At 39.3% G+C, this 25,649-nt stretch overlaps 2 protein-coding genes across 3 annotated transcripts in view; both read right to left on the bottom strand.

The window, feature by feature from the left end:
- Positions 1-7,518, bottom strand: part of kif19 (kinesin family member 19) — a 33,994-nt gene extending 26,476 nt beyond the window's left edge. The window contains exons 1-2 of the mRNA XM_034859537.1: positions 6,981-7,518; positions 4,676-4,756 (exon numbers count right to left, since the gene is read on the bottom strand). Of these exons, the coding sequence (XP_034715428.1) occupies positions 4,676-4,756; positions 6,981-7,019 (120 nt within the window). The 5' untranslated portion in view covers positions 7,020-7,518. The remainder of the gene's footprint in view (positions 1-4,675; positions 4,757-6,980) is intronic.
- A 985-nt stretch (positions 7,519-8,503) lies between these two features.
- ttyh2 (tweety family member 2) overlaps positions 8,504-25,649 on the bottom strand; it is a 64,601-nt gene continuing 47,455 nt past the window's right edge. The window contains exons 7-16 of one of the 2 annotated variants that reach the window (XM_034859538.1): positions 21,991-22,063; positions 17,966-18,035; positions 17,755-17,810; positions 14,936-15,028; positions 14,688-14,780; positions 14,140-14,282; positions 12,351-12,536; positions 12,186-12,264; positions 11,111-11,137; positions 8,504-9,768 (exon numbers count right to left, since the gene is read on the bottom strand). In XM_034859538.1, the coding sequence (XP_034715429.1) occupies positions 9,688-9,768; positions 11,111-11,137; positions 12,186-12,264; positions 12,351-12,536; positions 14,140-14,282; positions 14,688-14,780; positions 14,936-15,028; positions 17,755-17,810; positions 17,966-18,035; positions 21,991-22,063 (901 nt within the window). In that variant the 3' untranslated portion in view covers positions 8,504-9,687. The remainder of the gene's footprint in view (positions 9,769-11,110; positions 11,138-12,185; positions 12,265-12,350; positions 12,537-14,139; positions 14,283-14,687; positions 14,781-14,935; positions 15,029-17,754; positions 17,811-17,965; positions 18,036-21,990; positions 22,064-25,649) is intronic. The other variant, XM_034859539.1, reaches the window with a different exon arrangement.

The following is a 25,649-nucleotide window of genomic DNA, read 5'->3' as shown; positions in this document are numbered from 1 at the left end:
AAAGTCCACACCAAATTGCATTGAGAAATCTGCCAACAATCGAGGGATACAAATGTTCCTTCTAAGAATATATTTATTACAGCCAATTCATCTGACGACATGAAGAAAAAAAGAAAAAGATGCATTGTTCCCATAGACATAAATTTGTTCCCCTGTTGTTTTTCCTTGTTCTTCCATATGTAGGAGTGTACTACTGAGGAACAGGACCAAAAACAAAAAAAAATGGCCCTGACCTTGTCTATGTGTCTCCATGGAGACAAGGCCTCACCATAAAGCATTCCCCACTGTGTGGTACTGACAGGCCAGCTCTGCCGAACACATGCTTAACAAGTTCAAGTGCTAACAAGTATTCCTACAAGCAAGACATTTAGATCTACATGTCTATGAATATTTGAACTTGATAACTGCACTGACTTTGTCACTACTGACAAGCCCTTAAAAACATGTTTTGGAGTAAGGAAACTGATCTGTGTAAATGTACTAAAGCTAAAAATTATGCTTAAAGTAATTAAGTGTGTTCTGTAGTGTATAGCTAATTTTGATCAGATGTCCTAATAGATACTCAAAATCTCTAAAGGGACAAATTATCTTTTGTAAGTAGTATAAAATCAGTAGTGATATAAAATGGTCCTCTCGGGTGGCTATTTCACGAGGTTAAGCGACCATCTTTATTCCTAACCTAATTTTTTATTTTAACCGACAACAAAATGTGACACTGTACTAATTCCCTGAGCTTTCTGCTATTTATATATTGTGGGTAAAATAATTTCTTGATGTGACCGGGCTGGAGCAGTGGTAGAACAGGCGTACATGTACTGAGAGGTTTGTGCCTCAACGCAAAGGTCCGGGGTTTGAGTCCGACGTGTGACGATTTACTGCATGTCTTCCCCCCCTTTCTCCCCTTTTTCACCTAGCTGTCCCATCAAAACTTAAAGGCAGAAAAGCCCAAAAAAGTTTCTTTAAAAAAAAAAAACTCTTATTTGCAGGATATTGGATCCAGTCTGAACAGCCACGTCAAACAAACAGAACAAGTAAGAGTAAATGGAACTCTTGGAGCTGGCATAAACCAACATTTTTACCCATGAACATAGTGGCAAAAAAATAATAAATCATCCGTTTTTAATAACAGTATTTTAAATTAAGTGTAGTATTAAAAGGACCATATTGGTGGGTTTAAATATTTTGAGAGAAACAACTTTTGTTTATTTCCAAAATACACAAAGAAAAAACAATTAAAATACTTAAATACTTGAGACAGGTTTTTAATACAGTGGCAATAGCTTTGATTTTTTTTTTTGTCAGGGTCACGTTATTTTAGAATGGATGTATGAAATGAATTAAAATTAAAATTATTACAGACCTTGCAGCTCACACAATGCAATGCGTTTGATTTTACTTTCAACTTTGCTTATTTCACTCTTAAATGAAGTGTCTCCTGATTAAAATACAGCTACAAGCAGGAATCAAAACATACTGCCATAATGAACATAACTGCAACCTCATATGGTTCCTTATTCCCTTTTCTCATCTTCTCAACATACAATGAAACTGTAACTTTTTTGTGATGTCCATTTCAAAACAGTATCTGGTCTCCATGGGTGTTCTTTTGGAGTAATCACCGTCCATAGTGTCCCAGACAACACTAGTTTTGGGCCGGTTTCTTCACGTCAAGGTGTACCTACATAATACTATAAAAAATGTCCTATGCCAGTTACGTCTCAGTATTATTATCTTGACTGAAAACAAATAGTTTTACCCGAGGCGTTTAATATCTCATTCATAAATCCACCTCTGACCTGTGTACTTCTCACTCAAGGACAAGAAAAGCCCATTGAGCGCAACCGGTTTTCCATGAAAGGCAGCGATCCCCTGAGGCGGAGCAAAGCCAGAGAGAAGGAAAAAGAGCAGGTGGCCGCGGGCTTAACCTGAGCTAAAACCCATCCAATGAGCTCATCTCCGCAGACTTAGCTCAACTTAAAGTTGTCTGTTTTCTACCAGGAGGCCCTGATCTGGGTACTCCCACCCAGTCGGCCAAGTCGGCCACCGGCACGCTGCTAATCTGTCTGAGCACTATGTGTAGGCCATATGGCTATCGCTTGTCTGCCTGTCCCACAAACAAAGTAATCGTTTGTGTGTGTGTGTGTGTGTGTGTGTGTGTGTGTGTGTGTGTGTATGCGTGGAAGGGATTGGAGTTCTTTGTATGTACAATTCATATCTGCAAATATCCGCGTGTGACTTGGACAGGCGTGACAGTTATAGGAAATCCGATTGAGCCATGCTGTGGTATATTATCTCACAACATCCCAGTGTTGTTACCTACTTCACTATATCTCCTTTATTCATATCAGCCAGAGCAGCCAATGTAAGCCTTTTTCAAGACACAAATAAACAGAAGATTTACACAACACGTCTCAATAACCTGAGTGGACCAGATATAACCCCACAGAGACCCTACAGAATACTTGTCAGTTTGTAATTCTCTACTTAACATAACACAGTATGAACTATGCTATTCAGGTACACAAATCAACACAATACAGGTAAAGTCAACATGGAGACTCAATTAAAAATATTTTCTAGCTCTGGTTTAACTGAGTTGGGGACAATAACAAAGCCTTATTATGGTGGCTGTGTCAGCACTATATCTACCTATGCCTACTGCTATGCTCTAATCCCCTGTGTTCAAGCCTATTTTAATGACAGACAGAAGTGCTGATGTTGTCCTAAGACTTGTAATTGAATTACTTCAGAGAAGATAAACAAACAAGTCAGGTCTCAGCGTCAAGGATAACCTGTTTCTAGAAATGTTCTCTGTTAAAATCCTTTAACAGCTTGAACAGCCAACTAATCACACACTTGCATGTTTTCCTCCAGCACTGTTACACTAAAGGGAAATTTGAACCACTATGTCAGCAGTTCAGCTTTTCTGTATGCCTACTACTGCCTCAATCAGCAGACACTGAACGATGAAACACCTCAGCAGCTTCCCAGCCACTATGCTCATTAACATTTGCACTCCCTTGATCGTCATCACACCCTCACCCTTGGTACTGCTAAATGGTCTCCAAGAGGGACCGGTTCAACAGTGAGGGTTGCTGATAAACATGGTCTTCAAGGAGCTCGTAAGTCCTTGTCAATTGGTTACGTGGTAACAACCTCATAACATACTGTGCACAGTGGTTGAGCTCTTATGACAGGATCCTCTGAGGGGATCCACATCCAGTTAGTTAATGTTTTTCATTGCTGGAATAGATAGATCCAAAATAAATGCGTAATCTGTGTGTATGACTAGCCCTCTGCTTTTAGCTGATAGCCAATCCACATTCTGTTCATTCAGAAACATTTCTTTCATGGTTTACTCCAATGAAAAAAAAAATACATTTAGCATGGCTCCATGGCTCCATTCAAAGCAGTTTACCTGTCAAATTAACTAGAAAGCCCTCTCATGTTGAGTAGGGGGAAAAAATCAAAACAAGACTGTTGGGAATAGAGTGAACAGCGTCAGGTCTAATGTTTTTATCAGTGGCGCCGGCAGCCATAATCCTGTACACACAGTGCATACATATCTTTCAAATTGGTTGTGTACAGTTGGCTGTTGGATTAGCGGAGACAGTCTCTCATCCTATATCTCTCTGCTAGTCAGGGGAACGTATGGTGCATGGTCAGTGTGCATCCTTGTGGTTGGTGGAAGTGAAGGAGGGGGGAGGTCTGGCCCACTGGTGACATAATCTCTGTTGTTGATGTTACCTTGACTGTTGAGTGAAAGCTCTGCTTTTTGTGAGACGTGCGACAGATCCCTAAGTTTTCTCTGCGCTGTTTGAGTGGTTTAATAAATAGATTGATGCAAAAACATTACTTTCATCTTCGTGGAGCATTTCAGTTCCATTTTGGGAAATTTGACAATCGTTCTGGTTCTGCTGTATCTATTTTGTTTTGTATTCTTTTTGTACTGTCTATAGTGAATCTAACAGGGTTATGGAAGATCAGTGCTACATTGATGCAGTACTCCTTCAAACAACTGACTACTTGCTAATTGCTAATTACTACTTGCTGCCCTGGTTGTAACCTTGTGTTACCATTCAAGCCAGACAGGCACACTAGGAGACTGAACTACCATCAGCACAAATGTTTTATGTAAGAAGCGTTACACAGCTCTACAATGGTTAATGTCCAATTAAACCCCAGGCATTCACTATGGTGAACGGCGGCTACGGCACTACGGCTGAAAGCTGTCTGCTATTGAAAGCAATGAGGCTTTCTATCAGTCGTTAGAAAGGTCACTCTCTTTGCTACAGGTTTGAGTCAACCAGCATTCATTTACAAATGAAATGTGACATTTGAGCTTTACAATTCATTTGCTTTTTTAAAAAAAACTGTGGGCTTTACCGAGTTCCCTGCAGATACCTTATCTGTGCAGCCTCATGACAGGCAAGAAGAAGGTTCTGAAACAGAGACAACAGACTTCCACCTCCACCTTCCACACAAGCATGCACTCTGACCCCATCACTCATGCATACTGTATGCACACAGAGGTAAACACACACACACACACACACACACACACACACACACACACACACACACACACACACACACACACACACACACACACACACACACACACACACACACACACACACACACACAGCAGTAGAATGAAGGACAGCCATCTCACCTGGTCGTCCACTCTGTGGGCCACGATTGTAGCCGCCTCCTCTTGCTCAGCATCACTGAGGGGTCGAATCCTCAAGGCAACCTGTAGCACACAGAGTGGATTTAATTAACACAAAGAGTCATTTCACTGAAATTATAGGTTATAAAATGAATTGAACTCTGCCTGGTTGGGTGGGAATAACATTGGCAGCACACAAGAGTACATTAGCTTCTACAATCAATGCATTTCCATTTAAAAATGATGTGTCTGGAGTAAACATTCAGTTGTTGCTCAGTTGTAATTGAATGTACGGTTGAGAGTACTTACCAGACCTTTTATAAGCTCGAAGAACGTGTGGTACAGAAACATATGTGGGTTTATTTGTCAGCTGCAGCATATTTGTGAATTTATATTCAAGTCTTAAATGTACTACAAAAAAAGAGATTTGAAAGATGTATGCAGATAGCCGTGCAGGGATGGTCTAAAGAAAATACCCTATATTGCATTAGAGGAGATGTAAGATCCGGTCGTATCAAAGTTTGACCCAGAGTAAGGCTGTAAAGTCTGTTAGAGTAGCCCAAATTAATGGAAGTGCAATACAGAAATTGCCTTAGTAGTCTTTTAAATGTCAAGCACAGGATGTAAGATTTTTTTTTTTTTTCAGTCAACCAGATAATAAATAATACTCACATTTAGAAGGCCTACACCAAACCCTGTTGACTGTTTTTTCAGTGTAAATTTAGCATATTATCCGTGTTTTAACATCATTTTTCTCTCTAGCTTCCAGACCCACAGCCCACACACAAGCAGGTTTGGTACACTGGAAACTCCAAAATTGTCTGTAAATGTAAATATGAGTATGAATGTGACTGTCTGTCTGTGGACTGGTGAAAGGTCTGGCCAGTGCATGCTGGCATAAGTTACATGGCACAGCCACCTTGAATGGGATATATAGTTATTGAAAAAAAAATGGATGAATGGATTGAGAATTAAACTCCACATTACGCTTTAAATCACTTCACAACCTGATCGATGCCAATTCCTTCTCCAAAAACAAAGAAATAAATTAGGGTGATGCCATTTTCCCAACCGTCAACCATAGTTTCTTTCCATAAAAACATTTAGAAACATTTTCAATAGGAAAGCTTTTAATGGGAGTAACTGGCATGAAGAGCAGTAGTGGTAAGGTTCAGGGCAAAAAAAGGGCTGGATACAACTGAAAAGAATCAGTAATCAGTTTAAATGAGTTCAGCTGATCAAGCCCTTGGTAATTATTTTGAATGAGCTCAGCTGATGTATGATCAGCTGACCATGTATGTGCCCTATGTATATGCTTGTGCCAGTGCTGAATGCCATTTGCCTGAGGAAGACCGGGTCGAAACAATTAAACCTATGGGAGAATATGCAGAGTGAGAGCATCTCACTCTTTTCAGTAAATTGAATTAAAAAGGGGAATGCAAAGGGGAATAATCAGCCACTCTCTCTGTCAGCACACTGTAGAAAGTGTATTACATGCTGGACAAGAGAGAGCCCAGGCATCTAAAACAGCCACTTCAATTATTCAGATATGGGCTGCAGAACACAGTGCTGGCAGTTTAGAGCTGAGAAATCTAAAATACAACATCAACAATGGCTGCTGTTAGGAATATAAAAGAAATGTAAAAACGGAAAGATACACTTAACTATGTACAACTGTATCATGTATGTATGCCATACAGTATGTACTGTATGGATGGATGGATGGCCGGATTGCATTCCAGTGCATCAAACTGTTCAGTCATATATTCTACTTTCATTATGCCTGTTATGTACAGTTTTTTTTTTTATAATTACATTTTATGTTGTAGTGTTAAGGTCATAGTGGGGGTGGTGTTATGCCCAACTGCATTCCATTACTATATAGAGGTGTTTTGTTTCCTTCATACGTACATAGGCAGGACAAACAATTAGAAACATCTCTTATTGGAATGTGTGATACAACACCAACTTTAAGCTCAATAACATTTCATAAAATGTCAAAAAAACTGGAACATTACACCAACTTTAGGCATCATATTGTACACTTAAAGATGTACTAGATTGCATTATATTGTAGGTGAATCTAATAAAGTGGCCACTGAATTTCCAGTTGACGGATTAGTTCGGGGTTTGTGTCGTTGTAGGGACACTACACTACAGAGTTGACCGTTAAGACCACCGAACAACAGTTTTCCTGAGTAAAGCGAAAATATACAGAAACTATTACGAATGTTAAGTTTACAACTCATGATATTTAAAAATCCTAGTAAAAGCAACATTACAAGGGCATTGTGTAGTTTGAACTTACAGTTAGTTGGTGGTCCTTTGATTCCCCTGTGTCCTTCATGGTCACATGCAGTCAGAACGACAGATAATAAGCGTCAACAGCAAACGGGACACTGGAGCATTCCCCTCACTTTGGGCAGGCTACCTAACCTACATGTCACCTCCTCTAAAAGAACACCTGCAGTACACACACTCAACAAGTAATGGACTCTCTGCAGCTGCTGTAATGGTCTCTGACAAGCTCAACAACCTCACGTCGTGTCTTTCTCACTTAACGACCTCCGTTGTGTTAGTCCCAGCTAGTCTCTATTTCTTTACGTTCTTCATAGTGCGTCGTGTGTTTTCACCATGGACTGTAGGTTTCCACTCAGCAGGTTAGAAACACGAAACACGGGAATAATTTATCCGGCGGCAGACGAAGAGCTGGAGAGGTGGTAACACTGGCAGCAGCCCACCTGTTAGAGCCACTTCCCTGTTTGTCCTTGCTCCACTCCGCTACCCTGCTGCTGCTGTGGGTTGCTATCGATATTATTACACAGCCATGGTTGCTATGTGTGTGTGCGCGTGCGAGTGCTTGTGCGAATGCGCGTTCGTGCGTGTACGTTGTTGTCTATGGAGATCGTGAGCAGTGGTGTTCTATCAAGCTACACTTCAAACCTAAATTACTTCCGATGATATAATAAAACCCCGTGTTTTTCAATATTATTTTCTGTCACAAATACATTGTTGTACAATTTAACTAAGTACATTTACGCAAATAGCCTGTACAATGTTGAGGTAGGCCTAATAGGGTTTCCATTTAATGCTACTTTAGAGGCTATTTCTTCTCCTGTATATGGGCTACAAAATGGCTTTTATACCTTTAACATTGCTTTTATCATTATCAGTTTGTTTTATTGCTAGTATCCTATTTTTCTATCTCTTTTGAACTTAATTTTATGTTCCCTTCTTATGTCTCGTTATTAGTCTAAAAGGCCTACTTTTTTCTCTTGTAAAGCACTTTAAGCTGCATTTATGTTATATTAGGTGCGATATAGATCAAGATTAGTTTAATTAAGGTAACAGAGTATTTTAATAGTGGGATTATTACTTATGTAAAATATCTTAATACTGCCATAAGTATTAACTTCCATTCCACCACAGCAAATGGAAACACAGGCTATATACAGGCCTATCTGGTTACTATTTATCGTTTAGACTTGTTTTTTTTGTGTTCCACACTTACCTAAAAAAATCAGGAAAGCCTCTAGGCTACTGTGTAAAGTTAACCAGAATAGTTTTTTTTCTACAGTCATACCTATCTTAATTCAGTTTTCAAACAGCAACACTTAGACTTTGCTGACATCTGCTGGAAGAATTAAAAAATACATTTCAGTGCTCAACATTTAAGTCCACAAATTGCCAGACCTACCTTTATCTCCACAGCGATGTGTTAAGCAACTTGTTAGACTTTTGGGGCGCTTTGGTGTTGATCATAAGTTTTCCCTGTGGTATTGTGCACCCAAAGGATGTGGAGACCCAACAACAAAATGAAGACACATAAAGTTGTATTCAAAATGGATTTATTTAACTCACAATTAGACCCCGTAGTATGGGGTCACACACAAAATTAAGCACCATTCTCGGTGCCTGTACAATGTAACATGCTTAAAGAAATTACACTTACTAAAATAATTAATTAAAAAACTGCATGTATTAAATCCCTACAGAACATTGTTGTTAGTCAATACAAACATGTACTGGTTGGATTTATGTAAATATTTACCTTATTCCCATTATTCACGGTTAGAGCAGCACAGCTTCCAAAGACAGAAACTGCAACTTTTTTTATTGTATTAGATATTTAGAGAACATGAATGACCGGCCCTTTAGAAAATACAACAAAAAAAAGATTCTATGTGACGTCGCCACACAAAACTAGAAAAAAATATATAAAAATTGGCACATTGTTTAAACTAAATCAAAACAAACCACATCCAAATAAGACTGTCTGTTATTGTAAAACCTATTTACAGAAGCCGTGGTCTCAAGGTAGTCTCGTCTCCAGGAGATTTAAGATTCACTTGCAGGAGTGTCAGTGTGTGATTGTAAATAAATTAAACTTCAACAATACCTCCCGCTGTGTGTGGCCAGTGCCGGGTTTGTGCTTCACAAATATCAAGCATGAAGCATAATACATAGAAAATAATATGTTTAGATCAGCTGTCATGCTTCTCTTTAGAGACATGAATGTAAGTTTTGTAATGTAAAAAAATACTTTGAAACAGGAGAGACAAATCATACTAAATTGTCTGGGTTTTTTACTTTATAGTGACCACGTTGCTATGTCTTACTGCAGTGAGAAATTCATCCTCAAAACATCTTCTATCAGCTGTTTTAACAAAGTAATGTTTGTCAAACTCAGGTGAATAAAGACAATCAAATCTTCCCTAAATGTGTCTCCAATAGATGACACAGCATGACCAACACATCATATTAAGAGCAGGTTGAATTCGACAGCATGTGTCATAAATATTTTGCAAGTTCCCCGGAAAAATGTCTCGGTGCAGACAAGTGTGATTAATTATTTATGAGCACAGAGAACAGTACCGATATGGTTCCATTGTCCTGAGACTGCACAGCCAGATGTTCCACTTTGTTCTCTATGATGATTGGAGTAGCCACACACTCTTTTGTCTGTTGAGCGTGTGTGTGTGGTGTCGTATCCCTCCTCGATCAGATAAAGAAGACTATGCTTGGAAGTCGTTCCCAAAGTGTCTAATCTGCTCCTCGGTCATGGACAGATAGGTGGCCCGCATACTGGGGGAGTACTGTGGAGGAAAAGTTAAACACACGGACACAAACATGGGACATTACAAGTTGATTCTGTGAGCTGAGTGTGAGGTTTCACAGGTATGGACTGACCCCAATCATCAGTTATAAAGACAGAAAATGGCATGGGGTTTTAAAGGAACAGTCCATTGAAAATCTATATTTTGAGAATCAATTTCTCACCACTTGTAGGATTGAAATGTGGCTTTGTAACATGTACATGAACATAGATCTGTTACCTTCAGACAGAGCCAGTATTTATGCTAAGTTAAACTGTTTAAACTACTAACTAACACTTAAGCTAACATTACCCCTAACCAACCCTAACATTCTTAACTTAACCCTACCCCTAACCAACCCTAACCCTGATATTATTGACCTAACCTTAACCAATATCACATTGTCCCTAAACCTAACCAACCGATCAACCAATCAGAGGCAAGTCATGCCTTTGTCTGTCCTTTTGGCCTATCCAATCTAGCATCAACCAATGTCAAACTATTTCTTTAACATTTCCTATCATTTATATTGCCAAAATGCTTCCACCAGACCAGTATTTATACCCGCCCTTCACCCCCTGTACTGCACAATGTTTAGCCTTTTATTTAATATTTTCTTCCACCTTTTTGGACTTTTGCCTGCCTGCTATTGTCCCTGTCTTGTCTGTAAGTCATGAATTTAAGTCCTCACCTTGCGTTTTGATGCATTTTTACCCAACTCTGGTTTACCATCCGAATCCACCATAACTGCTATCAATGCAAGCTGACTACAGTTGCTATCTTCCACAAAGAAGATCATCAGCAAGCCTACAGGTGCTGAATGTTTTATGCTCAAAAGATAGATTTTCTTAACTCATACATACAGACTCAGGGCATAGATGACAAAAGGATTCTACAGTTTGTTTAAACAAATGAATTCATTACTTAATTTTTAAATTAGTAACACATCAATCATGTTGACATTAACAGTAACTGTGAAATCACTCTAAATCTGTCACTACCTAAGTAAAATCAATTCTATAGCAGTACAGAGCGCCTGGTGCAACACCTTGGGCAGTACAATCTATAGAATTAAATTAGTGGAACCGCATGCACAGGGAGGCCAACTGTGAGGAAATCCAGGGACATAACTACAGTACCACCCTGTGAACACTAGGGGCAGACAAACCCTCACTAACTCAAACAGACTTTCTGGAATGGGGACAACAGGTTTTGAGTTAAAAAGCCATGCCAAACAGGAAAACTGCACAAGAACAAAACAAAGTATTGTGAAGGAGAGGGAAAAGACAGAAATGCAACAGAGGATAAGTGTTAACCCTGAGGAAGAGTTGAAAAGACTTACTCGGTTTCTATACTGCTGAGAGTATATCTCCAAAAGTTGATAAAAAAGAGGAAATATAGAAATGAAAGATACATACATACATACATACATACATACATACATACATACATACATACATACAAACGTACACATGACAAACAAACAAACAAAAAATATATAAAAGAAGCTGTTAGCTGCAGACTACTGCATGATGCTGTACAGTTGAAGTCATGAGGGAGAATTTAATTACACATCACTTGCTGGCATTAATTAGGAAAGAAGTCACAAGTGCATCACATGTTTTGAAACTAAAACTGTGGAAATACACAAATAAGAAAAGTAGAAAACCTATTGATTTGTTACATCTTTTTGTGGAAGTAAAACCTACGCATAAAAACAAATTTGATGCAATTTTATAAAAATAAAACATGTATTTTCATTGTATTTCCTTGTGATCACACCTTTGTCTCTCTAAATTACACTTTAAAAAGGAGTTTGCAAAGCACTGATCTAAAGTAGATTAGATACCTGAAGAAAGCACCTAACTGCTGTATATCAACACACAACATGTGCATCATGTTATTAAGAGGCTTTGCCCAGTGAATAATTAATCTGAAATGTTTCTTTTTTTATCTCCATGATGTACAGTAACAGGAGACTAGTGACCCAGTGAGAGAGAGAGGGGGGGTCACTCTCTCCTGGGAATTTGGCCTGAGAGAGGCTAAATGATGTTCACTTCATGATTAAATATTAATCACATTACTTCTCCTCTTCTTGTTTTTGTACTGTAAGTCAGCCTCAGTAAGATATGGAGGGCGGAAGAAGGCACAGTGTTCAACAAAAGATCATCTCATTAAATACCTTTAAAAAAATTGTTTTTAATTAAAAGGTTATTAGATATGGCTTAACATTTGATTGATGTTAAAGTGAAGTTTAAGGAAGGAAGTGAGCTGAGTCACTGGGTGAATATGCGAATAAAATAATCAGCAGTTATTCATGATAAAACAATTTCCTGTGCTTTAAAAGCTAAATCTGTCTTTTAGCTCAGAGGGAAGTGACATCATAGGAAGTAATTGGCCTCTGGGACCCAACGCACCGAGGGGGGTGGCGAGCCTCGTCCTATCAAAGGCACGTTCTCGTACCGCGGATTTCCCCCGAACAGAGCTGTCTGGTTCCTGAGAAAGAATGCAAGAAGTGACTCAGCTGAGTTATGAAATTTACAAATCCCCCTTTGCTCCACACATGATTTCAGTTCGCTCACATGTACTCAGGCACAGGGGCGTTGGAGACAGCTGGGGCGGGCGGATGTAAGCTGTTCTGGCTGCCCATGCTGCTGCTGTAGCTGCAGAAGCTGTGCATGTTGGTGAGGTTGGGGTTCTGAGAGGCTATCCGCCTCGTTCTCGGGTTGAATGGATCCTCCTCATCGATGTCGTCGTAATCTCGTTCTCTAGAAGTGGAGGGAAACATCATAAGAAGAGCCTGTGAGGTGTGCTGGAGGGAGAGATGTCTGGCTACAATACTGTGTGAGGTGAAAGTCACCACTAGCGAAATCAATGGATGTAACTAACCCCCTAACCCTAAGCTCTGGTAGACAATTAGGGTAGGTACTCAGGGTGCCTGTATCATGAAAAAAAACAACTTTTTCTGGGATTTGGGTTATTTTGTGTCTCTGGTGGATCCATACACATACAAATTTGGAGAAAAAAACCTATCCATGCTTTTTTGAGTGAGATCCAGATTTCTGAATGTCCTTTGCCTTCAGTCTCCGGGTGAGCTGTTAAAAATCTGGAGGACTTTCTACGCCACTAGCCAAGACAAGGTGACTAACCGTAGCACATGCTAGTGCTAGCATGCTAGCTCGTTTTCAATGGCAAAACACTGCTACAACACACACTAGTTCACCATAATCTACAAAAGAACAACTTCCATGTCCCTGTTCTGCAGGTATTCCACAAGTGCCCCTCGTTTAGAAGAAGTCTCCCAGCTAATCCTGCCTTGTACTGACCAAAGTTTGGAAAAAGAGTAATCTAGCTGATGTTATCATTACCTAGCTACTGCACATGTGTGACTCCCAACAAAAATTTTTTAGAAGTGAGATGTCTCACTCTGGAGCTAATACAGAGACCCAACACACAGGGTGAAAACAAGATCTGCAGCAATGTGTAGGACAACAAAAATATGATGATTTTTAAAAAGGAAACCACATGAACCTATTCTGGTACAACCTCAAAATACAATTATGAACATGAAAATGAGAGCTAATATCGGTGCTTTAAGTTACTTCTTCTCTGAGTCGTAACTCAGTCAAATCAAAACCTACAGACATGATGTGTATATTTTTAGATTCATTTAGTGACATACACTAACACACAAGATATCACCATCCATAACAAATAAACAGCATGAATCGGCTTGGAATTCATAAACAAGATGTTCCATCTAACTGCAGAACTCTGCTAAGAATCATCACGTAAGTAATAGTGACAGTTGTCTGCACATCAATAGATACAATGCAAACAGGAACTGCTAAAGCATATTATTTTAACGGTGCCAATCAGCCAAAATGTAAATAAATAAAGGGGTAACAGAAACAGGGCTAAGTTATAACCCACATTGTACAACCCACAACTCACTCAATCCATGACATTTACTTCCTGTTTACATCCTCCAAAATATTGTGGGATCTGTAGTGACATAATTTAAAGCATGAATATACCCAAAATTAGTAGAAGAAAAAATATATCAGGGGTGACAAAAACATTAATTTATTAGCTTTTTTCATATTGGAATCTCAATCATTTCCGTACATTACTAAATTGTTGCAGCGGGGCAAACAATGTCAAGCTACATAAAAAAGTTATTCCGGAGCTCGACACCTACACTCACGCAATTGAATTTGTATTCGTAGCAATTGTACAATTGTAAAAACAAATTCACACACATGCAGAGGTAGTCTCATACAGTGGGTGAAGCTGCATAGACATTGAAATGGCTGCAGGAGGAGGAAATAAGGGCACTCATGCAGGTAGAGGATCAGAGAACAAACTGACCTGCAGGCAATTTGTCTCCATGCCCTGGGAATGGCACACAGCATGACAGTAAAGGCACAGGCTGCCAGGGAGGAGAAAAGGCAGAGGTAGAGTACACCCTCCACCCCATCATAGCACACCCCCACCATTGCATCTAGGTAGTCCTATAAAGGTCAAACAGATAATATAACACAGATGAAAAGATAGATGCACAAACAGTTTGTCTGTACAGACGGACTCTTACTTTCATATTTGAATTCACGGCAGAAAAAAATGAACCAACAATGAAAAAGCACGTAGTTGTCTCCATTATTGTTTATGACTCCATTATTATTGATGTAAGCTGCACTGAAGTCAAGAGCCACACTGTACAGGTTCAACAGTGCAAGGAACTCAGTTTAGAAAAGTTATTCTCATTTGAGATTCTCATGAAATTCTTTCTGTTGTGCATTGCTCTGCTTTGTTCCAAGTTCCTCTTTCAGTTCGATGCTGAAATCCTGCTTGGCCACTTACTCCCCTATTGACCTAGTTCAGCTGCTGTGATGCCAATTAGGATGCAGTGAACAAACCTTGTTGAGCCCCCTGCAGTCCAACAGGGCAGTCAGCTGGTGCAGACTGGCCTCCGAAGAGTTAAGCAAATGCTGGATACCCAGTAGGTCTCTCTGTGGGGAGGTCAGAGTATCACTGACAAACACTTGAGCACTTATTATCCTTTTAATGTTACTCCAAAAATATATTTGGACTCTGTTGTACTACAGCTTTAAAGTCATAGCTTGGGGTTTGTGTGTGTGTGTGTGTGTGTGTGTTTAAAAGATACCTCAGCTGTGGGAAACAGAGGCACAGCAAACTGCAGCAGACCCTGGATCTGGATCTGCATGGTGGTCAGGGACCTCTGGAAGATGGTCAGAGGCTGCAAACAAGAAAGTGTGTTTGGATGCATGCAGAGTCAAGAGAATGCAAATGAAGAATAAACACTAATCCTAATGGAAGTCTCAAAGGTCCCATGGCATGAGAATGTCACTTTATGAGTTTTTTTTAAACATTTAATATGAGTTCCCCCAGCTTGCCTATGGTCCCCCAGTGGCTAGAAATGGTGATTGGATCAGATGGGCAGATCTGGAATTCTGCCCCTTATGAGGTAATAAGGGGCAAGGTTACCTCCCCTTTCTCTGCTTTGCCCACCCAGAGAATTTGGCCCACCCATGAGAGAGTGACATCATAACTTTCAAACGAGCAAAATGGCAGCTGGTCTAAGCCCCACCCACAGCCATCCCCGTGCCCCCCCTCTCTCTTCCTCAAAAGCTACAGGCTCAGAAATGGCACATTGTGGGACTGGCTCTAGTGGCTGTACAGTAGCTGCTGTCAAATAAAAGTATGTACTTGCATTTTTAAGAATGAATAAGAAAAAATATGCAGACTTCTTTCTTTCCCAAAATGAAAACACACTGAGGAAAGCATAATAGCTATCATAATGAATCTTATTTTTCTGTTATTTAATTTGTTAGTTTATTTAAAAGGGACAATTCAGATAAATAAATAGCCAAAACCACAGAGTGGCCAGAGTGAGCTATTTTTTTCACTAGGTCAAAATATATAAAAGAACAACAGGGTGAGCAAGAAAAAAGTTTGTAATTGTGGATGTGTAGGTTTATGATCCCACCAACAGGGGGCAAAATAATCCTCCACATTTGGTACTTTCTTAGTGGATAATCACAACCTGCCTGAAAGACAGCACCTTCTGCCCAATGCCTCTTTTTTAATTAACATTCAAGCATAACGGTACTAAATTAATCAGTCACATCTCCAAAGTCAAATTGTATCTTCACAGTCGCCCAACCTAACAAGAGTCTTGAAACCCCCAGGCCTTTGGAACAATGTTCTATTAAAACAGGATATGGTCAATTACCTCAACCATCCATAAATATAATTGCTTTCCTCTGATCTGACATTTCTTCTCTGGGTCTGCATGACTGTGCGTTTAAACTTCTCTCTGCAGCATAATCCAATGTCCTGATCAGATTTTGCTTTTTATTTTTAGCTTGGGTGAGCTTGTTCAGAGCCAAATAAAGTTGAACAAAAGAAAGGAAAAAAAAAGAAATGACATGTGAAATACATGGGCACAGAGTGTAGAACTACAGGGCACTGTTGTGTTTCAGGCTCAGAGGACATGAATGGGACATATAAGCGAGAAAGAGAGCAAGAGTTTGTATGTTTGCCAATCAGAGTGGATTTCTGTATCTGGCAGCTTGTTTGTGAACTTTGCACCTGTTGGGTATCTGTGTGGTGGAGAAAGGAGTGCTGACTTTGTTTACCAGGCAGGGGTGATGGCTGTCTGCCCTCTGCTGCTGTGCTCTTGTTATCCTAGGGGCATGTCTATGAGAGCCAGATAATAAGATCGGAGCTCTGCTGGGCCACAGCTCGCACACATTGACTTCACCACTGACAGATAATGCCAGTGATGTAACCCACAATGTATACTCTTCTTCTCCATAGAGTAAGCTCACAAAACTTTAGGAGAGAAAGATATACCAAATAGTTTTATCTAATCTACAATTTTACAGCCTTTGTTATGGGAGCTTTGTAACATTTTGGCTTGTTTGCTTGATACATGCCAAAGACAAAAAGACAAATGATGGTGACAGCCTGGGAGATAGTGTTGGATGCTTTGCACTTTTGTAACATTCAGCCAGATGTGTGAGGTGAAGTTAGGGTGAGAATCAGCCCGACAGTGTTAGATAGAGAGAAAGAGCTTGACGAAGATCAGCCTTCAGGGGCAGAGAAATTAACTCCCCATCCAGCACAGATTTCACAGGTCAAAAGATGTTTAGAGAAAAGTTCAGTGAGCATAATTTGGTTGAAAGATTAATGTCTTTAACAGTATTTAACTGACTGTATATTTCAATTTGTATGGAGGACTTGCTCCATAGTTCAATAAAGTCATTAAAATACTGTTAAACATTTTTCTTATGTAACTTAGATGCAGGGCAGTAGCCAAGATACCGCACCCCCTTTTTATATTTTATTGAATCAGTCAACAGATAATTTCTATTCCTTTCTTATTAATATCTTCTTTGAATCTAATTTCCAAAAATAAAGCTTTAAACAATGATCCTTCTTTATACTCCCAGGACAAATATTTTTATAATGTCAGTCCTCTTTAGGGCTGTGTATTTAACCTTAAATTCTAAATACTGACCAAAATGTATCTCTAGCAGTATCAATCCAAGATTTTGTTTTTTAAAGCAAAATAAAGGGGTGAAACAGATGCATATTCCCCAAAGGAAGGTATTGTACAGACTCAGACACCAGTGCCTATCCTTAGTCCTTTGTATCTTTATTTTGTTGGCCTAAATTTAGTCCAATTTAAGTATAGCGAGTCTAAATATACTGTAATTGGCTTTGTAAATTACCCAGTCTGTACATTTTTTAATTGTAGAATGTTAACTCCCCCCACATTCCCAGTAAATATACCATTGACATGAGCCAGTGTTAGCTGTTGGCCCTGATTATACTAGACCATTAACTGAAACAGCTGTTTAAACATACACACGTAAACATCTTTTGACCTGATAATCACCATGCCAATGCTCGCTTGTTTATATCAGTCAACATTCAGCAAAGTATCCTGTTTCCTACCTGCTGGAAAGGGTTGGAGAGAGTCTGGTTGCAGTAAAGATAGTAATGAACAATATCTGTGAAAAAAACAAAACAGGCGGAAGAAGGTGATTAGAAGCATTTTTAACCGTCATTTTCCAAAGCGCAATTAGTGTCATGGTACAGCTCCATGCTTTCATGATTACAACTCCATTAACGCAACACTATTCATATAATTCACAGTGAAACTCACCAGCACCGATGATACCCTTTGTCTGGCTCATGAGGTACTTGTCAGGGGAGACGCAGAAATCACTTGTGCCCTGAAATGAAAAAACAGGAGATGTGTGAGAGCAGTGATGAGAAAGAAACCAGCTAAACAGAATGAATGGCTCTTAAAATAAGGCGGTTAAAACCAGGAATTCATGATAACCATCAGAGAAGGAATGGATCGGAGTGCCAAATACTCTCCCTGACAGTAATAGTTTTAATAGTGTTATTAACACTTTAAAAGTCTATTTCATACAAAAGATAAATAATGAATGTTCGTCTAATCCACTTAAACATGTCTAGTCAGGAATACTTTTCAATTCTGTCACTCACAACCACTTTGACTCCACCGCACAGTGCTAACAAGAGAGCTGCCTTGGCTAAATAAGAGAAGTGATGAGTCTTCTCCAAACCGCACTGTCTGAATGTTAAATGTCCCCTGGGCTCAGGTCAAACAGTACGCGTAGCTTTACCTTCTCTGGAGGGGGGACGATAATGAGCAGCGCACATAGATAAGATACAGCAAGCTGAGTTCATCAAAAAACACGAGCTGGTTTGTTAGAAGCAAGGGATATGAGGAAGCTCTGCAATTCAGGAGCAAATTTGTTAGAATTCCTGAAGGGATAAGGGATTTTCTGGGTCTGTCTACCCGCTGTCTGTAATTAAGAGTTTTGCAAAGGGTTGCATGATCTATTCATTTATTGTGAACTAAGTGACTAACTGCAGCCTACACACACACACATTTTGAAGATTACCAAAAAGAATCTCAAACATCGGCAGTCAGTCAAGTCCAGAAACACATGCACACCTGTGAACACAGACTGCAGCCACACAAGAAGATCCTCAGAAGGACAAACAAAAACACACTCTACAACACACCACATTGGCATGCAGTGTTCATCTGGATGTGGTGGTTGTTTTGACTTCATTAGAGCACAGCCACAAAACTCGTTGTCATTTAAACAGTATGGCTGCAGTGACAAGTACAATTTCACAAGTTCAACTCTGAGTCAGGGTGGAGGACCAAGCATTGCGGTGCTTTTCAGATATTTTCAGATGGCAAAAATGTTCTGGGCAATTTGACGGCTAAGTGGCCCCTGCTGCTACCCTCAACAGTCGAAAACCATTAAAGTCAGTTCATGTGGAGAGTTGCCCAAAGGTGGGAATGTCAATTTAGTTAATCTCTGCAATGGACTGATGACCTGTCCAGTGCTTGTTACAATCTGCAGCCCCGGAAAGCCAAGCGTCTGAGTGAAACCATTATTGAAAAAAAGAGGAAATAAAGGAAAGTAAAAGCACATTTAAGATTGAACAAAAGTGATAAAATGATTCAAACGAGATTCATGTTGTAAAGTATTAATGCTGAATCAGATAGTCCATCAATCAATTATCCCATTAGCAGTAAATTAATTCCAATTAATTAACTGCAATTTTTATCATTGATTAGGCATTACATTTTTAAAGAAAATATTCACGTCCCAGCTTCTCAAATCATCATTTAAAAAGGAATGTCTTTGGGTTTAGACTATAAGTCTGACAAAAAAAAAGCTTTTTTGAAGACGTTACCTAGGGCTTTTCCCAACATTTTGAAGACTAAGTGATTAGTCAAAAGTCAACTCTAGAAATGTGTCATGCATACTCCGAGCTGTGCAGACTTTACTGAGTCACAGAGCAGTACATACACACACGCAGTCTGTATAACCCTCATGCAAGCAGGATGCACACACTCTCCACACATGCAAAGGAACACATGTAACAGGCCGGTATCACTCGATTGAGAAGACACACAAACACAACACACAATCATTCACACAAAGACATGATGTCTGATGGTGCATGAGAGGCCACTGCTGATTGTTCATGTTATTTTTGTTTGTTCAGAGCTGACGCCTGAGCAATTATAGGGCATTTTACTGTTACGCGGTGGTGATGTTTGCTCTCAGGGAGAGAAAAGGCACAGTGGATGTCAACCATACAGTCCAGTCAAGGTCATAGTCAGGAAAACACCACGTGACAGACAGGTTACATAACAGGACAAAGTATTTGTCATGATTTTGTAACACACACTGATGACAACACGTAAGAAAGATTTCTGACATTTATTTCATTCATCAAGGGGCCACATTAAACCATTACTGGACGAATTGCTATGAAATTTAATTTGGATATTTATGGTCTCCAGATGATCATTTCCTATAACTTTGATGACCGGCTGATCTCTTTTTTGTTTTTTGTCTTAGCTCTGAAAAAAGATGCAGATATTCATGGTCTTTAAAGGATGGCTCTTTATTTGACCATTTCTCTACTGCTTCATCCATGCAATAATCCCCACTTGTACACAAACAATATGAAAAGCTGATGGACTTATTACTATTTTTTGAATGTTTTGATGCTCCTAAATAGGCTTAAAAAACGTTCTACACAAGGTAACTACTGGCTGGATTACAATGACATTTGCAGTGAATATTCAAGGTGATGAGAGAAGGAACACCTTTTTGGTCTGTATAGTAGTTCTGTATTGTACATTGCTGCAAGGATTAGTTGACTAATTGTTTAGCTGATTGACAGAAAATGCTGTTTTTAGCCTCTTAAATTGAAAGCCAAAAGATTTCCTGCTTTCTTTGCATAAGATGCTGAATGTATTTGCGTTTTGGACAAAACAAGACATTTAAAGAGATCAACTTGGACTGTTGTTGTTGTTACCAAAGGATTAATCAATAAATCTAGAAAATAATCTGCAGAATAATCAAGGATGAAAATAACCGTAAATTGTGCAGCGTATTGAGCGTATTGAACATTGCATACTTGCAGGATTTAAAGTCTTGGTTTCATAGCCTTGGTATCACAAGGAACCGACAGGATCAGGCAAATGTAGACCACAGACGGAGGAGACATTAGTAACAGGGACATAAAAAAGGACAATGAAACCAGAGCTACTAATTTGTTGTAACTGATTGCACCTCCTGCCACTTTCTACCCAATGCTCATTATCTCCAACTTAAATTCCCACATGATAACAATCCTCTCCATCCCCCATTCAAAACACAACATCCAACAACAAACCTGAGAAAAATAGCACACATGCCTGGGGCAGGTATGTGAAACACCAGTGCTTATTAATCTGATATTCTTTCAAACGCGTCTTTCTATTTTCGCATTTCTTGTAAAAATAATTTTAATTTTATTCTTACCCTCTATGTCATTCAAACAGTTTTGTGACCATAATAGAGCAAACCACTGAAATTATTAACCTATTCAACATGATAGTCTTTAAAAAGCTGCAATTGGAATCCGGTTACATAAACCATGACTTTGCATCAAGTTATTCAGATTCCTATAATGATGCTGACAAGATTTGGGTCTGGGATTTTGTTCATTGTTGGTTTATTTTCAGCTGTGTGCTGTTAGACAGCAGAGATCAAAAGCATATTAGGTGACAGAAAGCCAAACCAAGATCAGAAGATCGTTCTGAAATTGGGCACTAAGAAAACGCTCAAACCTTTTAAGATGACATTCTAGCTCACACACATTTTTCTGAGAAGGCTAAACATTTTTAGTAAGGCAAGGGGGGCCTTAAAAAAAGACCCTTGATTAGCTGTTTGCCGCTAATAATATTCTGGATTGGAAAGCTTGACGAAAGTGCAAAATACAGTATCCTATGTTAACATTTTGGTTAAAAAAAAGGTGCACATGTATCTCAGAGTCAGTGAAAACATTTGATGTGATGTGATTGCTCTGACAACTGTTTCCCATCCTTTTGTGCGTTTAAATACATTTATACACATTATAGGTACAGTATATCCACATAAGCGAATGTTGTGCAGTGTATAATCATTTCTCCTCCAGTACCTCCGACACATTCAAAAAAAATTTCAACTGCAGTGTGTGTAGTTGTAACAATTTATCATCACAGTCAGGCCCCATGAGAATTGATTGCAGACCAGTTTGCACTAATTTACATATTAGGGTAAGAGAGCAAGTCAGAGGCGAGGAAGTGAAGTAGCTCACCACAGCAGTGGCCAGGTCAGCTCCCAGAGAAGTCCAGCTCAGGACCAGCGTCAGCACTCCAAACACCATCATCCTGCAGGGTCACAAAGCAACAACAGGGTTACAATGACACTCAGGCCCATAACTCAAGCCTCAGCAACCAAGGACATGATGGCTTGGTAAAGTTTGACGTTTATCTAAATGAAGTAAATTCTGTCATTTTTTGAATTAAAACACAATAAATAATTATTAACATCACTTGTTCCACTTTGAAGTTAAGCAATGTTTGTGATTACAGGGGGAGGCACAATCACACACTGATTTTTTTGGCCCCTTTGTGGCAGCAGAAGAAAGTTGTTACAACTGACATGTTTCACCTTTTAAATTGATATAGAAAGTTTGCTAACAACTAGAGTTGTTCCTCGTCACAAAGAGTTTAACCTGAGCAGGGCCACACAACAATTATAGCAATCATATCATACCCATACAGGGTTTGTAGCGTATAGCTGTTTCAAAAATAGGTCACGGTCAAAGTTTATTTCTACAGCACCTTTACAAACAGTCACTACTGCTAAGTGCTGTACGGATACAGAAAACGGCATAAGATAAAAAGCATAATAAATAGCCGGAAAAGCCAAACTAAAAAAGAATAAGCCAAAAACAATAAAAACAGATAACAGATAAAAACTTTACTTAATAAAATGTCACGGCTCAGCTTATGTTAAAAGCCAGTGCCAAAAGATGTGTTATTAAAAACTCTCAATAGAGGTAGCTGCTCTAATGTTGAGAGGAAGAGAGTTCCAGAGCTTAGGACCTGCTACTGAAAAAGCTCTGTCCCCTCTGGTTTTCAGTCCGGTTCTGGGACAGTCTAAAAGCAACTGGTCAGCGGACATAATTGCTCTGACTGGTGTGTGCAAAATCAGCATATCAGATAAATATGATGGTGCTAGCCCATTAAGATGTTTAAAAACAAACAATGAGATCTTAAAATGGATTCTAAAAACGACAGGCAGCCAGTGGAGAGACAAATGTACAGGGGGGATGTGGTCACAGCGCTTTTTTAGTACAATGAGTTACAATAGTCCAGGCAATTTGTGATCAGGGCATGCATAACTGTTTCCAGATGGTTATGGGGCAGGTAAGGCTTGACCTTCCTAAGAAGTCTGAGCTGAAAAAAACTTGTTTTTACCACTGAGCTAATCTGTTTATCGAGTTTTTAAAAGAACTAAATAAAAACAATAAAAACACCAAGACTTTTTACAAATTGGCTGCAGTTTGAGGATACTGGGCTAAGAGCACTGTTAAAACCAGAGACATCGGGCTCCCCAAAAATTACAACTTCAGTTTTTATGACATTTAAGTTTAAAAAATTCAGTGACATCCAGTCTATTACTTCATACAGGCATTTACTCAGTGCTTCAACTGAGTTCATTTTGGTATTCAAAGGTAGGTAAATTTGGATATCATCTGCTAAGTAGTGAAAGAAAATGTTGTATTTTAGGAAAATTGATCCCAGGGGCAGCATGTATAGCGAGAAAAAGACTGGGCCTAAAATTGAGCCTTGAGGCACCCCGCTGTGAATCTGGGCTTTGATTTGAGTAAAAAGGCCTGAGGTTTACAGAAGAATACCTGTCTGTCCGATGTGACTGAAACAACTTTAGTAATGTGCCATTAATGCCTGCACAGGACTCGAGTCTTGACAATAAAATCTTGTGGTCAACCGTGTCAAACGGTGCAGTCAAATCTAAAAGCACTAGCACAGCAGAGCTACCAGAATCAAAATTTAAAAGAAGATCATTAAAAACCTTTTAAAAGAGCAGTTTCTGTGCTGTGACAAGATTTAAAACCAGACTGAAATTTTTCAAAGATGTTGTTGGAGTTAAGGTGCAATTGAAGTTGGGCATATACCACTTTTTCTAGAACGTTAGATAAAAAGGTATCTTAGAAATTGGCCTGTAGTTGGACAAGGCAGAGGGGTCCACATTGTGCTTTTTCAGGAGGGATTGTACAATGGCCTTTTTAAAAGCAGCTGGAACACACCCAGTTGAAAGAGACACATTTATCAGATTTAAAATACAAGGCCCAACAGAGTCAAAAACATCTTTAAAAAGTTTGGCTGGAAGGCTGTCCAAATAAATTATACAATTTCTTTAACAGACTGTATTGAATCGGTACTCAGTATGGGCATATACCAGTAAGCTAGTGCAGGTATTGGAATTGGTATCAGGTAGGTAAAAAGTTATATTGGAACATCTCTACCAACAACAGATGCTTATTAACATATACAGATCAACATCAGCATTCATGTGAGGTTGTGTTTTTGTCCACCTAATGCATAGATAAGTCCAACATTCACTCTGCCTGTTGGTGCAGAAAAAGACACTGATGACAGTGGTAAGAGTTAACCAAGGCACTATACTGTATGTGCTTCAAGTTTGTCTTTTCATAAAACATGAGGAACAAATAACATGCTATCAGATGCAGGCATCACAGATGACAAATGCAGTGACATTCTCAAAACTAAAGCAAAAAAGTAAAATTTTATTGAGTTCATCTTGCTATCAGCATCATATAAAGGGAGTACAGTGATGCAAATGGAGCTATTTCCATAACAGTTTCTGTTATTGAAAGGAAACAGTGTGTGCCCCTAAGGCCAGGAGTGGTGATCTCATTGTCCTGCCATCAACAGAAGAAGTCAGAGGTCATGTTTTTTTATGTGGGGGGTTGATTCTGCAGCCTCAACAGCTGCGGCGTGACTTCATGTATCGAGGAACAAGCACATCCGCTCAGCTGGCCTACATTCGGTTACAGCCCCCTGGGTGGGTGACTGTTTCCTGCACCCATATGATATATATTTGATATGATATAAAAATGTTTTGCTTTACAGTGGGCTCCCTCCCTGATGATATCATCATATCAGAACATGACATCAGAGACATGTTTCACTGAAGGGAGAGGGATGGGAAGGTTTGGGTGAGCATTCTAAATACAGGGGAGCTGTGATGTGCCTGTCTTTGTGTAAGCAGAAAAAGATCAACAACCATTAAAAGATGAGCACCGGTCCTATCATAGATGAGCTCTTGGTAGGTGAAATAATCTCCTGAAAATCCAATAAGCTCCTGTTAATTTGATCACTGTGGCACTTTCCAGATATTCCCCTTACAACATGTCACCTCTGTTTAAATATAATTTACGTGTATGCATGTCCAGGCCCTGTTCATGTTTTTACACTCTACAGCTCCCTGGATAATTCAATTCACAATGTACTGAGAAGATACTGAGCTCCCGACATTGAACTTACTAGCCATTGTGTTCTCATCGTTCCTTTTATCGTTCTTAACATTTATTTTCTCTTTCTATTCCCTCCCCCCTCACTCCCCTATCTTTACTCTGCCTTCTAACTCCCTCTTTTATCAGTTTTTCACTCTTGTAGTCTGTCTTTCCCTTTTTGTGATACAGAGACCTCCCTGACACTAAACAAGGAACTAGATGGGGATAGTGATAGCAAGCGTCACAGGAGTCCTTATTTTGATTCAAATTCGAGAAGCAGAACAGATGCAAAAGTTGCTCAACTGTGTCAGTGGTTTAGTGATGTTTACCGCATTAATGTAACATGTAAAATATATTTTTAATGCCTTCAGTTCACATTTTTTATATATATACGCATCCCAGAGCCAAAA

The sequence above is a fragment of the Etheostoma cragini genome, chromosome 21 (assembly GCF_013103735.1).
Source record: "Etheostoma cragini isolate CJK2018 chromosome 21, CSU_Ecrag_1.0, whole genome shotgun sequence".
Taxonomy (NCBI): Eukaryota; Metazoa; Chordata; class Actinopteri; order Perciformes; family Percidae; genus Etheostoma; species Etheostoma cragini.
This window is presented reverse-complemented; position numbering and strand designations above follow the sequence as displayed.